This window comes from Ambystoma mexicanum, chromosome 12 (genome assembly GCF_040938575.1).
Source record: "Ambystoma mexicanum isolate Mex_15411 chromosome 12, UKY_AmexF1_1, whole genome shotgun sequence".
NCBI classification, from domain to species: domain Eukaryota; kingdom Metazoa; phylum Chordata; class Amphibia; order Caudata; family Ambystomatidae; genus Ambystoma; species Ambystoma mexicanum.
Window position 1 is genome coordinate 802,554,765 of NC_090936.1, and position 16,899 is coordinate 802,571,663.

At 42.6% G+C, this 16,899-nt stretch overlaps 1 protein-coding gene across 3 annotated transcripts in view; it reads right to left on the reverse strand.

The window, feature by feature from the left end:
- PPFIA2 (PTPRF interacting protein alpha 2) overlaps positions 1-16,899 on the reverse strand; it is a 2,558,488-nt gene that overhangs the window by 1,054,524 nt on the left and 1,487,065 nt on the right. For all 3 annotated transcript variants that reach the window (XM_069629312.1, XM_069629311.1, XM_069629313.1), the window contains one exon: positions 5,493-5,606. In XM_069629312.1, the coding sequence (XP_069485413.1) occupies positions 5,493-5,606 (114 nt within the window). The remainder of the gene's footprint in view (positions 1-5,492; positions 5,607-16,899) is intronic.

A 16,899-nucleotide genomic window follows, 5' to 3' on the forward strand; every position in this document is an offset into this window, starting at 1 on the left:
CTGACATGGCCAAGTCATACCTCGTATTGTTCAACCGGAAAACGTGATATTAACAGTGCTACAAAACCTCATGAATCCATACAGCAAGACGGCCCAATTAAAGTAGACTTTGAAGTCATCCTGTCATCAGGTGTATTGGTACTTACGCTGTCATGGGCTTGTGCCACATCCAGAGCACAACTTTAACTCAATCACTGTGAACTGGAGGATATCACACTCCACACAAATACCACTCACACATTGTTGATGTAGACTTTACGTTTTTGCTTTTACTTTTGTGGAAGCAGCTCTCCTATTCAAAGAGGAGGGCTCTTACTTGATTGCTTCTGGAATGAAAGCAATTATCAGAATGATAGGACAACAAATCATGTTTATAGTGTCCTACTGTACCTGAAGGGAAATACATCCATGTGTTTATCTCTATCAATCAATGGGTTATCTGTGCTAGTTGTGCTGACCGACAGCCTTTTGCCTTGTTTGTCTCTACCGGCTGTTTTATAAGTCCTATAACAGTGCGATTGATGGCAGGATCCATATGTGTGGTAAAGGCATAGCATGTGAATTTGTGTGGATTTGTGAGAGCAAGGGCATGCCTGTGTGCTTCTCCTGATCATCCCGTTTTAGACACACATCTCAGATTGGGTTTCCTCCAAACACAGAAAAAAGCTTGAGAATGAAGCCAGGAAACTGCTACTCCCCCCCACACACACGCTCACAGTGTTTAGCCAAGGGAACACATTCCACTTGGGCTGAGTGACACAGATAACGGCATCCTTTAGCCAGTTGGCCAGTGGCTTGTGGACTAGGTCATACAAACGAAAACCATGTTTGGCACATCACATGCCAGGTGCATGTCTCACCTGTAGACCCTACTAAGCTGTAAAAGTTATCCTTTATACATCTTCACCACATCTGAAGTCATGTTGGAGGTAATCTCCATCAAACCTTCCCTCTACTATGGACAGCATCCACAGCCACGGCAAAGGTCAATGGCATCTTCCATAGTTTCAGAAGCCACACATTAATATGTGGGCCTCATTACGACCCAGGCGTTAAGGGGTTAACGGCACCCGTAAAAGGTTGCAGCGCCGTTAACCCCTTAACGCCTTACTACAAGGTCCCTTTGCGGCTCCCGACCTTAACGGCTGGTCTGTACCAGTCGTTAAAGTAGGGACCCGCAAAGGGACCTTGAAGGTAATTACGGTTCCGGAATTTGCGGTACCGTAATTACCGCCTTACCCGTTCCCATTGAGCCCTTTGGGGCAAAAATGGGAATGGGGAAGGGACAATGGTAAATGGGGAATTACCGCCCCGCCAACCTTGGAATGGGGTAGTAATTCCCCATTTTACAATGGCGGATTCAGTAAGTTACTGGCGTTAACCATGGCGCTAATAGCACCATTGGTTAACGCCAGGGTCGTAATGAGGCCCCGAGTCATGTTCAGGCACTTTTCTGCGTCACTGACCACATTGAAAGTTATGCTGTCATTTAACATGTCACAAAACCAACATTCATCATAACCTTTTAAAACAATGCACAGAGAAAGAATAACAATAAAGACTACATAAAACTGTTCAGTAAGACAATCTCATAAAGTATCTAGACCCAGCATCCTCGTCAGTGCACCAGCATCTTTTTGGCTTTTAATCTCCAAGCCCACACAACATATTTAGAAGTGGCATACACTGCAAGCACATCGCCAGAGTTCAGACGGACTGGCAAGGTCTTGTCTGGCACCCAGCAACCTTGTGCCAAAATATTGGCTTCAGGTATTGTTGACTCATGGGCATATCATCATGAAGTAGTCCATATTCTCATTCATGTTACGACACAATGGACACACAGCAGGTACTTTATTATTCCATTTATGGCGAAGGCTTGCAGTTGGCAAGATCCGTATACACAGCTTAATGAACACAGATCTTTCATATTTCATGTTTACATAATCTAAATACTCTTTGTAACCCTCAGTTGCCTTTATACTGCAGTATTGTGTTAAGACTGCCGAACCTGCGGCCGTAAGGCGGTTGTCTCACAAAATCTTGTCCATGGCTGCCACCTTGATCATTGCCTTGGATACATCATACATGGGGCTTGGATTAGCCCAATACCCCCAAGACCCACATGACTTAACATTTCTTTGGCTTGCCTGACTCATGCTAAGGATAGCCCCCTGCTTGGTTAATCACATCCATCAGAGCATCGTTATACTGTAGTAGGGTGTGATTTGACCATAACCGAGCCCAGTAAAAAACAGGCAGATCTTGACAAGTATGTTCAATACTCGGCATCCCTGTTTCCAAGAGTACTGGTAAATTGGGCATAGAGGATGGTAGCCCCAGGATATCATTAAGGTACTTGTTTTCTACAATGACTAAGGAGCTAATACCTTCCTGCCCCATGGGCTTTATAGGCCTCCAGGGAAACACGGACTGCACCATCGCCCTGTTCTCTAGTGAACCTTGCAAGGGCGCCACTGTACCTGGCCAGTGTAACCCTCACTTTGTCCAGATGCATGCTCCATCTGCATGATGGCATTAGCCTTACCCTCAAGTTGTTGCAAGAATCGACCTGTTCGATTGGGCCCTCATCCAAGACCAAGCTTAACCCTCTAGTCCCCAACGTGAAACATCCAACCTTCCATCTACTGTGTGATGATAAGACCCAGTACTTGGGTTTTCTGAAGCAGAACATTCACCATGGCCATATTGCTCTACTGCAAGCCTTTGTTCACATAAGCCCTGTCTGGTGGAGCCCTCAAAGAGAACAGTGGTAAGACATGTAGTCCTGTTTACTATTCCTTTACCCCCCTCCCCCATCAAGCCAAGCTTTCATTTACCATTTAGTACATTTACTACATTTTACTACAATAAAATAAATGTATGTTTTTAATGTACCTGTACATTTCAGGTTTCACTTTATTTTTTAATTGCATTTAAATTATACATTGTTCATGACTGTTCCTCCTCGTCAGTTTAAAGGGAAGCCTCACACTCAATTGTTCACTATCAAAGGAGGTGGATTTCTTTTGGTGTTTCTAAGAACCATTGATGCCCAGATCCATTGAAAATATTTACGTTAATTTTGCACCTGGAGCACAAGATTTAGGCCCTTTGATGTCAGGCCATCTTCAAGGATTGCAAACCTCACACAGTATGACAGTCTTGCCTAACAGGCATCTCCAAACCAGACCCTCGAGGACAGAATAACTCCAGGTTTTTCGGGTCATTCATATATGATAACTTTGAACACAATAAACCATCACAGTAATATTGTGTATAGTGGTTGTCAAGGAAACCTGATTGAGGTTCTAAAGGGCTGGGATTGGAGAACAAATGACATCAGCCGAAATATGACATCTTTAGATATTGCAGTTAATCAGGAACTTGGTGAGCATCCATTAACATGGATTTTCTCTGACTCTGTTGGACCTTGACAAAAGTCATATCCATGGTGTGCCTTTGGAATCTGTCAGCAGTTCCTTTAGCATTCGATTCTTATTCCCACTTCAACCGGGCAATGGCCAATGAACTGGGTTCGCTCACTCCCCATCATAAGCATGTCAAATGTCATTCTTAATCAGTTTTGTAGGGAGATCGTGGAGTGATTAATTCGTGCAGAATACACATGCATGTAGAAATATAAAGGTTGTAGATTGATACTGAGAGAATATTGAAAAGCAGAATGTATTCTGATACTTCGTCTGAAAATAGGTAACTTCTTATGGGATGAGACCTCTGACGGTGACAGTGGCCACACCAGCAGCCTGTAGATCACAAATGAAGGGAGATTGCATATTACATATTAGAATGCCCAAAGCTTGCTAATTCAGACACTGCTCAAATAGTGCAGCCAAGAACCATGTACAGCCAGCAGCCTACGTACCCTCTTTGGCCCTCAGCTGGGTTTCATTGATTCTCTGAAGGAAAGACAGGGTTTGTTGATCTTCCACTGCATTTTACATTTAGCTACTGCCCCGTGTGTATTCAGATGGATCTACCAAACAGTGCTTGACAATTTCAATGAACCACTTTTTTCATTGAGTATTGCTACAAATACCTCTATAAAGATGAATGGGCATTAGGATTTCTAGCGCAAGTAAATCACACAATGGTGACTTGTATATATGGCGGTTGTGGTATAGAGGCAAAATCACTCTTTAGTTTTACCAAAAAAAGAAATTGATTTAGAAAGACCGCTCAGAGACCGCTCTGAGCGGTCTTTCTAAATTGAACTGTCACACGCCTGTCGCACAAGAGTGCATGCAGGGGTTTACAGGAGAAGCCGGGCCACGCTGGAAGACAGAAGTTGTGGGGGTTGAGGGTAAGTATATGTGTGTGTCTGTATCTGTGTGAATGTTGAGGGGAATGTGAGTGGCGTAGATAGGAGGGGGCAATCATGAATGTGTTCGCTCGTGTTCGGAAAAGACTTTGCGTGTGTGTGTCTGTGTGTGATTTGCCATAGGAAAGGGTGACTTGGGGAGTCAAACCCCCCCTAAATAGTAATTATTATGTGTTTAAAAGGCAGCATAAAATCAGACAAAAAAAGTCAGTCTTTTTGATGTGCGGTCTTTAACATGAAGAATAATCACATGGAGCCGAGGTTGCAAGCTACTAGAGGAATGGTCAGGCAAAAGCAGAGAACATGAGACAACAACTCAAAGCACAGCATTGGGCATGGCTAACCCTTCCACCCAACAAGAGCTAAGTACATGTAGCACATATAATGAAAATAAAAAGCCCCCCCGTGCAAAGGCATTAAAGTTATGTAAATCAGAATTAAAGGTGCATTAGAATCTGTGGCGGGGAAGGACTGTCGGGTGCAAAAGGTTTGCACCTTGTTATGGGTTCAAAGTAACTCTTGAGACATATAATTAAGGTAAGGATCATTAAAATCCATGGCATCCATGAAACCTGGTCTCACATACTCATCCTCATCCCAAGAGGTCCTCCTGTACATTGAATGACTCCCAGGTGAAGAGTGTGCGACTGTCAGGCCACAGACCAAGAAACGAGGCTGCCCCAGTCATGCTTTGCTTCCAGTGCCCTTTCACCACCCAGCAGGACTTGTCACAAACGTGCCATGAAACTTACCAGGAAATCCTTTTTTGGTTGGAAGGGAGAACATGTGTCCCAAGTATTTAAAAATCAGTGGGATTCATTGTTGATACAATGTCATATTTACCCGCTTCATGGGCGTGGGCTTCTGCATGGTGTCTTGCTTTATCGGACCAGGTGGTTGCTTCATTAAGTTGCTATTGTCCTTTTAGAGTTGATGACTCTCATTGGGTGATCATATTCATGAAATCCTTTTTGCACCCGACAGCCCTTCCCCGCCACAGATTCTAACATACTGTAGCACCTAGAATATGTGTGTGATTTAATTATTCTCGAGGTATAATGAAATTTACATACAAATAAAAGGATCGCAGCATGACCATATCAGGGGAGTTTAGAACCCATACTGAGTGAACGCTGTAAGATGGCAGTACCTTGTCATGAATCTTTTGCCCTGGTTCCAGCCCATCCATTTGCTCCTCCTCTGGACCTTCGCCAGATACCATCTTTCTTTGAATGTGTGCATTTTGTTCTCTCAGAGCAACTATCTGCAAAACAGGAAGAGAGACTTAATGTAACGCATGTAGGAGCATATTCTTATTATAAAAGTAGATTTGAAAAAACATTAACTGTTGCATGTATTAACATCTTAAAGCTGGGTTTCAGATGCCCTAAAAGTAAAATGCAGTCAGGATTTCAGAAAGACTGATAACTAAGGAAAAATATTAACTGATATTCAGTTTAAGTAATTGTGGAAATCATGAAGTCCTGAATGTATTTACTTCTTGGCATCAGGGTATGCAACCTATTACTCGCCAGATGTTTTGGACTATAAGTCCCACCATCCAGGGGCGTTGCTAGGGGGGGCTAAGGGGGCTATAGCCCCTGATCTTTTGGTTGTAGCCCCGGATAGAATCTCAGGAGCTACAGCCAAAAGACTAGCTAGCCCCCAGTCCCAACATTTCCGACATCAGTGTAGCCCCGGGTCTTTTCCAGACCTAGCAACTCCCCTGACGCCATCATTCCTACTCAGCAAAGTCACTCATGAGGCACCAGGGAAGTCGCACTTCTAAATATATGTAGAGACACAGGTTGAAGACCCCTGCCCTACAGCAAACAAAAATGCATAGCATTTTTTAAAAACAAAACATTGCATAATGCATATTTAAGAAATTGCAGGAGGAACTTCTTTTCTGTAATGTTGAAAACAATACCAAATCGAATTTTCAGAAAACATTTCACATGACTCCAAATAAACAAATCAAAAATATTGAATGGATAGGACAATGGGCAAATAACCAACAACACTCTTTTCCTAGGAATATTTAATGTCAACGAACTGACTGATGAGCACACAGTTCATCATTTGGATCCTTCTGTCTGTGCTGTGCATGACACTTTCTGTAGAAAAGGGGTAATGGGTTGTTCCAGTTGTGAAGCAAAAAACATGAATGTTGCTTTAGAAAAAATCTCAAAAAACTAAAATCCTAAAAAATATCCTAATTGCAAAAACATAACTAAATAATGTTAGGAAATGTCTTTTGCAATGCTGACCTTTATAGCATGAAATAAAACAATTATATATCTGGTACTTAACAATCATCGTAAGCAATTCTCAATTGTTGACTAATTTCATGCACAGGGTTCCAGTAAATTTGATATAAATATAATACATTTGTGTGATTTCTTGTCATTTTGGCCATGCCCAAATTATACAATATTGTCTTTTTTCAAACTCCACGAGGTTGCTTCAAAAACGATCTCTGGTAAACACATAGAAAAGTGTCTGTTTCTTAACACAAGGCAACCACATTTATGAAGTGCATGAACATATACCAACCAGAGACTTGACACATAGGAAATCGTCTTCCACAATATAAAACAGGCATAAAGAAGACCATAAAGAAGAAGAATGACTTTGACCGTTCATCTTTTTGGTCTTTCTGAAATGGGATTATTGGTGGTATTACAGCAACCTTCCCCTAGTCAACATGCTGTTCCCATTAAGGTAAACATGAGCACATTGCAAAAGAAATTCTTGGAGTGCATTTTTGCACCAGGGCAATGTTTGCTCTAGTACTGGCACTAGTGTTAAGGCAAAACATTAATTACAAGAATCAGTTATTGCACTTAGGTAGATTTTGCACTAGTGCTAATTAATTGGCTTGCAAAGATGAGAGGTGTATGAAATGAACCTTATTTTAAAATCAAGTGTTCCTTCCATGTCTGACATTCTCATAAATAAAAGGGAGAAAGATGGAGTTATGGCTACAAAGGTTCAGGGTGACCCGTTTTCAGATAATAATGCAACTGTAACAGTGAAAATGGGATTTTTCACAAACAATCACAAGGCAGATGCCTTCCTGTGTGCCACTCTTTTGGCCTTAGCCCCAACCACCTGGTGCCTTCCTGGTTTCTGCACTTTTTCCCTACTCAAGCAGGCCTCCAACCTCTTTTCCTTTGAGGATGGGGAGTAGGTGCAAGTGGATCTAGGTCACCTGGCCTAAGCCCCGACCCACCTGATGCCTTCCTGGTTGCCACTCTTTTGGCCATAGCCCCGCCCACCTGGTGCCTTCCTGGTTACTGCTCTTTTTCCCTACTTACGCAGCCCTCCAGCCTCTTTTACTTTTCAGATGGGGAGCAGGTGCAAGTGGATCTAACACACCTGGCCTAAGCCCCACCCATCTGATGCCTTCCTGGTTGCTGCTCTTATTGCCTTAGCCCCGCCCACCTCGTGCGTTCCTGGTTGCCTCTCTTTTCCCCACGTAAGCAGCCCTCCAGCCTCTTTTCCTTTGCAGATCCTTTGCAGATGGGGAGCAGGTGCAAGTGGATCTAGGTCACCTATCCTAAGCCCCACCCACCTTCTTAGCCCTGCCTCTTCCTTTTGCTCTTAACTCTTAGATCAAGGGCATGTTCACCCGGGCGTCCAAAGTGAAGGGCAGACAAAGAAAAGGGCAATTCATGTTTGGCCCTGTTCGGACCAGAAGGACCTATGGCCCGAACCCATGCACAGACAGTGGGTAAGCATGCACCAACTTGTGTTTACTCCCTCTGTCCCCACAGACCATCCCCACCTCTGGTCCCCCTTGATGTTTCGTTGTGCCCCTCCCCCCCCTTATCGCATACAGGAGTTGCCTGTTTTGCTTGATTCTTTTACACTGCATCCCCTGCCCCCACTCCATTCCTGCCCCCTCTGTATCCTACCGCTGCAGGAGTTTGTCCTGATACATTCTGGTTTCACCATCAACGCCTTTTGCCAATGTTCGGATTTTACTTTTATGGACTTCATTGACTCACGGTGCAACACCCTCTCTCAACTCTCTTGTACTCATGGTAGCCCTGAATCATGCTGTTTCCATTTTCATCTTGAATCCTGGCTTGTATTTGCTGTTATCTCGCAACATTATGTGTTACCACTGACTTGTATTCACTCTTCCCTCATGCTTCTCTACTTTTTCACTGCTCACTATCTGTTCTCTCCTACTCTCCCCTTCTACCTTCTCCTATCTCCTCCCCGCCTCTCCTTACTTTCTTCTATGTACTTACTCTATCAGAATTGTCCTTGACCTAGTATTATAGCAAACTTGTTTGTCTCTTCCCCCTCCTCTAGTTGTTTTCTACCCCCGACTGCAGCACTGTCTGAAATGTTATCAGGCCTAGTACGTTAGTCGCTTGTTTTATTCCTCCCCTCCCTTTCTTCACCCCTCTCCCTCATCTTTTGTTAATCTTCGGCTCTACCAGAAATGTCGTCAGGCCTATTACAGAGGTCGCCTGTTTGTTTCCATTTCCTTCCCACTCTCGCCCTCCCTTCCTTATCTATGTCTTAGCTCTTCCACTATCTGAAATGTCGCCAGGCCAAGTATGATAGTTAATTTCACATTCTTATTGTTCATGGCCTGTAAGAATGTCTATGCATTTTCCCTTGTTCCGTCCCTTGCCTTGAAGCGCTTTGAAACACATTGGGCCTCATTTGGAGTCCGGCGGTAACCGAGGCGGTAAAACTGCCTGGTTACCGCCGGACTCGTATTACCATTCCGCCTCCGGGATTCCCGGAATTACCGGGGCATTACAACCCCGGTTTCCCAGGAATCACTGAGGCGGAATGGTGTTAATCCCCATTCCCATTGAGTCCTATTGGACTCAATGGGAATGGGGATCATGGAAACACCGGCAGCATCTCGTAATGCTGCCGGTGTTTCCTCGGCCGCCTGCAGGTGGGTGGTATTAAACCCGCCAGGTCAAACCTGGCGGGAACATCACCTCCCACCTGCAGGAATCTGGATCAGTGTCTTTCCTAGACACTGATGGTGGCACGCCGCTACAAGGCTGAATAAATTAATATACCTGTTTCTTAAATCTACAGACCCACGGTGGATCTGGGGTGTAGGGGCTTCTCACCTGCCATTGCGCTGATCACTGGTGAGGCGGAACTCCCGAACGACTCCATTCTCTCAATATATGAGGTGGAGTTTCAACGTTTGTTATACTCACTGCGAAGTCTGCAAATAGTACAAGGGGGAGCGCCCTCTTTACATCCTGGTGGGTACAGTGTAGACCCTGTACCCTTACGGCAGGTAACCAACTGATAGGAGCTAGTTGACTTCAACATTGTGATTCTTAAACGAACTAAGCAAATAATAAGGAAATAATACTTTTCCAGATGACAAAAGGGTCCTAAAAGAAGCAAGGCAGCATGGATCCCTTTACTAAAGCCACTCCGAAGGCACAAGGCCCAGTTCCTAATAATGAAGACACACGTTCCCCACCTGCTCCTACAGAACTTCAACTAATTATGGCCAGAATGAAAGAAGGGTTTAGATCAATAAAAACCAGGGGCCTGATTCATGGAATTTGTGCACGGTTCAAAGTGACTTTGCATTTCCAACACAAACCCTGATTCGTGGAACTGTGCAAAGTGTATTTCTGCATTCCAAAGTCAGTGCAAAGTCAGTACAACCTGACTTCGCACTGACTTTGCACTGCAAAATTACACTTTGCACAGTTCCATGAATCAGGTTTTGTGTCAGCAGTGCAAAGTCACTTTTCAGCAATGCAAAGTCACTTTGAACCGTGCAAACATGCCATGAATCAGGCCCTAAATTGGATGACATTACAACCGACATCTCTGCCACAAACACTAACTTGGAGAAAAAGCAGGGTGATCTTGGTGGAAGATGAGACTAATGGCATGAAGGGGGAACTGGCAAGTATCATGAAAACTCTGTCAACAGTAAAACATAATGTGAAGAACTCGAATATCACCTGCGCTGAAACAGTCCTGCAGACTACCAGTTCTGCCTGATACACGATCCAAGGTAATTCTACTTCTACGGTCCCCAGCTTAGACTAAAACGATGATCCTGTAGTTCTGGACTCTCATTGTTACTTTATATTTATCTTTTAGCCCTGCACCTAACGGCGGATTGTTGTTTCTTGAGAGAGCACTCCTTGACCTTCTTACCTGGATTTTGCCGGTGAGAGGTAAAACTCATTTACATTCAACAAAGCATGTACTTTTATAACTATTATGTACATGACACTGGAGGGTTTTTCAACTCCCCACCAATAGTACTTGTTCTGTTTTGTATAACAGGATTAGCTAGAGACCAGCCAACGCGGCTAGCGGATCTCTTATACAGTGCCTGTGAATTTACCCCATAGGTAAGCTGTGTGTTTTCTAATCACATTGATTACACAATACCTCTGATTTATTATTTTTAAATCATTTTGCTCATACACCCGTCTGATTGTGGTCTCCCTCCCCTGCAGCACAGATGTCATTTCACACAGATCCCGTCCTGATGATGGCCATATGAATGATGAGGCTCATCTAGCTCAACTCCAAATGGCCGAAATGCACTATTTCCCTGAAACTACAGCACATATATTGCTGTCCACACATGCACATTTCTCTTTTGTGTCCTTGCAAATGTTTTATGTTGTTTTATGAACCTTGTTTTGTAACTTCACACCATTGAATTGTGCATTTTTGACAAACCCCCACACAGATTGGGTTTGTTATACACACACTGTCTTTATTTTTGCCTGAAAAACGCCTTGATACAGTGTGTTGAAAACATATTCTTGTTTGTTCTGTTGTGGTCCAAGAAACCATTTTGATGTCTGTTTCTCCCTGGAATTGTGTTTTTATGTATACCACTCACACAGTTCCAATATATAAAATAATTGTGTCTGAGAGATTTTTTTTCTCTACGATATAACCTCTATGAGTATTGTCTCATTGAAGAAACGGCAGAGTTTACACAAAAAATTGTGGGATCTCGTGTGTATGAGCAATAGTGTTCTTGAACCTATTCACTTGTGTGCATTGTTCTCCAAGAAGTGATATGCATGATTTGGAATATTAGAGGCACGGATGGATATTCTTGACTCAATAGATGGATTCCTGATGGTTCCAATACTATGGGAGCCGGAGGTGATTTTAAAGCTATAATACAACCTGGGGATGGACTGCACTAGTGATAAACACAGGCATGTATCCAGAATGGTGCAGACCTATTGAAAGGCATGCCAAACTTGAATCTGATAGACGCCTGGAGGGCACTGCAACCTGAGACCAGAGAATTTACATGTTACTCGTCGGTACATGACTCAGCTTCTAGAATGTATCTATGGCTTTTCTCCCACAATTTCACGAATGAAGTGACCTCTGCAGACATACTCCTCAAAACCTACTCTGACTATTCTCCTGTCATTGTACAAATTGTATTGAAAAAATAGTAGAACCATACACAAATTGGAGATTCAAGCCTCTAGCATTACAAGACCCGGTCTTTGCCTCTACCATAAGGGACACTATATGTGATTTTTTTAAATTAAATAAGGGCACAAAAGAATGGTAAAGGGACTCTTTGGCAGGCATTCAAAGGCTATGTTCGTGGCATTGCCATGTAGATGAAATTTGTGGTCTTGAAAATAATATGTAGGGATATTAATGAAAAGAACATAAAGAGGATGAAGATGTTATACAATATTACAGATACCCCTGAAATACTGAAATAAATTGATGCAGCCACTGAGACATTTCGTGAAAAGGCTGACAGGGAGATACAATAATTTGTAGTACCTACGGCAGCTCAAAGTTATGGTGAGGGCGAGAGGCCAAGGAGGACTTTGGCTGAAATAATGGGACAAAATAGATGCACTAATCGTATCTCCGGCATTCAGGATGATAGGGGTTAAGTGATCTATTCCATGACTGGTATTAATATGTTCTTTGAGGTGTAATATAGCAATCTCTACTCTCAGAACTGTGAAGGCTCACATATAGATATTCTAGTATATCTTGTGTATCTAGAGCAGATACCCTAACTCAACTCTCTGCAGAGACAATGCAATTACTGGATAGCCCACTGACCACGGAAGAGATTATGAAGGTCATTGAAAACCTCCCTGGAGGTAAAGCACCAGGATCCGATGGCATTGGGGCAGAAATATATAACCAAATAAAGTCATACTTAGTAAACAACTACTGTCAGTATGGGACGAAGCACTAGAGACAGAAATATTGTCCTCGTCTATGTGTGAAGCTATTATTATGGTACTGCCAAAACTGAATAAACCAGCAGAAATATGTGGTTTATATAGACCACTATCAGTTATTAATATGGATGTTGAAATGTATGCTTTAGTGTTAGCCAATAAGCAAATGCCATATATGGCACATATAACACATTCGGATCAAGCAGGAGCTCTTCCCTGGAGATCTACTAGTCATAATATGAGAAGATTATTTAATGTGCGGACCCAAATTGACCCCAAAATGCATGCATTTGCTGTTACGCTAGATGCACAAAAGGCATTCAGCTCTGTATCCTGTCAATTTCTCTATAGTGTGCTTGAACAATGCACATTTGTACCAAAACTTGTCTCGTTTGTTCGACTGTTATACACATCTCCAGAGTCAAAAATCTTAATGAATCGCAAACTCTCCGGGATGATTACTATAGGCAGGGGTACACTATAGGGCTGCCCCCTATGTTCACTTTTATTTCCTATCGTAATTGAGCCCCTGGCAGACGTGGTTAGACAGAAACATTCTAGACGTGGGATTATAATAAATGGGCACGCAAATATAATCTCACTTCACGTGGATGACATCCTATTTGTTCGGCAACATGACGTGAACATTGAACCCATTATGCAAGACGTGACCGAATTTGGTAGAAACTCATGACTGCACATTAACCCATCAAAATCAGAACTATTTTCGCTGACAGTTAACACCCGTTGTCCACAAAATACACTGGACTTCACATGGGCTCGAGACGGGAATAAAAGTATCTCTGTACTCAAAATGGTGGCCCTGCAAAATTACTTTATACATTTCAAAACATCCCAATTTGGCTGGGTAGAATTATTTTTTTACGATCTAGATTCTCTCCTTTTAAAATTCATGTGGCACTCTATAGCAGTCCAGATGAAATGGTCAGAACTCACAGACAAAAATAATGAAGGTGGCACATCCCTATTGCAGAGAGTTCCCTCTATTGAGGAATCGCTTACTGAGGGTGACAATAGCATCCAACATTGGAGCCGCTTGCAATACCAGGGGCTAGGGGATGCATACATTAACTGGAACCTTATAACCATCCTGGAAGCTATTCCTGACATACATCAAGATACACTCTGACTTTTACAATACTACAGGCTGTGGTACTCCTTCCAAACTAGATGGGAGAAGTTCCTAGTTGAACCCCAAATGGACCCATGCTTATCATATGTACTAATTGTGGGAGGGGACAGGCATATAACAGCCAAACTGTATAAACTGGTAATGGACCAAACACCTGAAATGCCAAGTCGAATTCACACAACGTGGGCTGGGGATTAGATATGGAAATATCTGATGACACGTGAAGATCTATGTGTTTCCCTTACTAGGAAAGTATCCCTAAACTCCAAGTTCAAACTAATTCAGATGGAAATGCTTAACAGATGGCATTATACTCTGGCCAGGATGAGGACATTTGAAGAGAAGCATAGTTGTAGATGTCCTAGATGTGGAACCGAGGCTGCACATTATATACATATGTTATGGAAGTGACACAGACTGGTTGTGTACTGGCAAGGGATGTGTAAAATACTGGGAAAGGTGCTGGTGGTACCGGTTTTTCCTTGTATGAATGTTTGGTCAGTATGAAGGGATACCGCACAGAATGCAGAAATTACTTAAGTTATGTTTCTTGGTGGCCAAACGCTGAATATTACAAAAATTGAAACATGCCCCTTCATCAACGATCAGGAAGTCGATGCAAGATATTGTATAGTATAAAATGGAAGGGGCTTGTAGACTACCAGCGCCTACATCCTCCAGGCCCAAAGATATATGGTTCGCCTTCAAAAACCTTGGCTTAAATAACCCACATTTTCGTGATCATGGTGCATAGCTGAATAATAATGCTGAATATGTATCTCAACATCAGGTATTTTTTGGGAAGCTAGAATTTTCGTAATAATAGACTGGGGTGGGCCGGTGGAATGTATCTCATAGTATATGTCTATGGATCTGTAACTACAAGCTCAGTAAAGATACCATCTATGTGATTTGATGTGTTGCTAAGTAACAAAGATAAAGTTGTAAAAAAAAAAATCCCTGCTTACTACCTAATAAGGACATCATACTAAATGGGCAATACTAAAAGATAAACAAGATGGAGGTGAGTGGAAAAGGAAAAGCAGATCTTCCCAGCAGGAGATCAGTAGTTCAGTAGTCACAGATTGAATGGATCAGTCGCAGATCAGGTTCTCAATGGATGAGATTTCAAAATAATTTTCAGGGGGAGGAGCAATGTTGGTGAAGAGCTCTACCCCCATACCCCAAGACATGTTTTTTACATATAGCCAGCATGGTTTGGGAAGCAGATATTTGCAGGTTTGTGCATTGATACCCTTTGTTTACTTTAGTGGGTGTCATGAACCACCTCTTCAAAAACTGCAATCGATCACGAGATGCAGGTTTGACTTATACGTTTATTCCTTTTCTCAAGGTAAGGTGGGTATAATGGCTTAAACTTTTCTTCAGTAAGATAGTAAACAACAAGAATAATAAAGCAATAGTTTATAAAGGTAGGCATTTGAGCAACACATGTCCATGTGTCCTGTGAGTTTCCCTTGCTATTGGGTGTGGTGTCTCCCCCTACTTAAATCACTTGTTAATCCAAAAACCATCGATCTTTCCAATGTAGACACCTGTGGTCCTTGTTTATTTCTTGTACTGTAGCCATTTGTTTAAAAAATGTTCCTTTTTGTCAATGGTTGATGGTGGGTATGGACTCCTGCTATCTACCCTCTGTGGTTTACCAATGCAATGCCCTACCATGGTAGACTTGAAATGTCTCTCTGGAAATAAATCCTGTAGGTAATTATTTTGATGAAATCAACCATCATATTTCTAAGATCTACCCTGCCACAACAAATGTCTTTACAGTGTCTTTGTGGACTTCAAAGCACCTTGCAATGCAATAACCTGGGGGTGATTTCGATATGGCAAGTGCACTCTATTTCTGACACTGTATGTTTTAAAGTCAGTTTAGGAATAGTGATCTAATTTTGATCACTAGCAACACTATCTTTAAAGGTGGGGCAAACCAAAGCAGTGGCCTTCAAATAGTGCCTCTACTTTGTCTACCAATTAGCATAGAGTTTCATGACAACAATGGGCACCATTGTTTCTGCAACATGTATGTGTATTACAGGTATGTACCAAAGAGGTGCAGTGATTGTTTGGCCTTCTTGAATTCTTTTTTACGGGTGGTTTTTGGGTTGCCTTCCTTTAAATTTGGTGACCCCAACATGATCCGAGACTCTCCGTGAGGTTGGGAGTGTCCCAGCCGTGCATCCTTGGGTGAGATGTGCATCTGCAGCAACCAGTCCCCATGCATGACTTGAAGAGATTCACAGGTGCCATATTGTCAGGAGGCCTGCCTGCTCTTTGGAGTGGAGTGCTGTTCCCAGATTTTGCAGTCCATTGGCAGCACACGGCTCAAGAGAAGGCTAGATGTAAATGCACATTTGCAGGAGAAAACAATAAGGGGAGAGTGGGTATGTGTGGAGTGATTCGCTGGTGAATGTATGGAGTGTGAAAAGCCACATGGTACATATATTGGTTATACATTAGGTGACGTCATGCCAAATATTATGTTGAAGAAAGAGTCAACAGGAACTTCTCAGATTGTGGAAGAAAGACAGTGTTGCAGAATAAAATAATAGGTAAGGTCCATTAAATGGAGCACCTTGGTTACCTCTGCTAGACAAAAGGGAGTGTGAGGCATGTTGTGATGCAGAGTGGTTATTATTGTGGTGTGAGAAGTTGTGTAGGTTATTAAGTGTGTGGTGTGTTGGGAGAAACAGGGGAGGTAAAGACAGTGGGCGGTGTTGGGAGGGTGCAGGAAGATCGGCACCACTGGATCAGTGTTTAAAAAGCAAAGGATTGTGATAAGGTTGAACTAGACTTAATAATGGGTTCTCTCATCCCACTTGAATATATGTGTACCGCCTCCTGCTGTACAGGGAGAAAATTATTAAATATATCAAAGGGTGGAAACGTAGTTGGCTCTAGATTTAGAAATGACCTTGCTGGGTTCTGTTGTTCCTTGTGCATTGGGGTAGGCAAGCAGGTTGCAAGATCACAGGTAACTGTTTAAGGTTTAGCCAATACACCTTATTTAGTAGAAGGTGGGGGGGTGTTCCTGGTTATCTTGATTTTTGGTTTCAAAGAAAGTATTCTTCCACACTATTTGCTGCGATATGATTTTGATTTTATTTGTGAAAGTGGTTTATTCTCATTCAAATTCTAGTATACATGTATTACATTTGGGG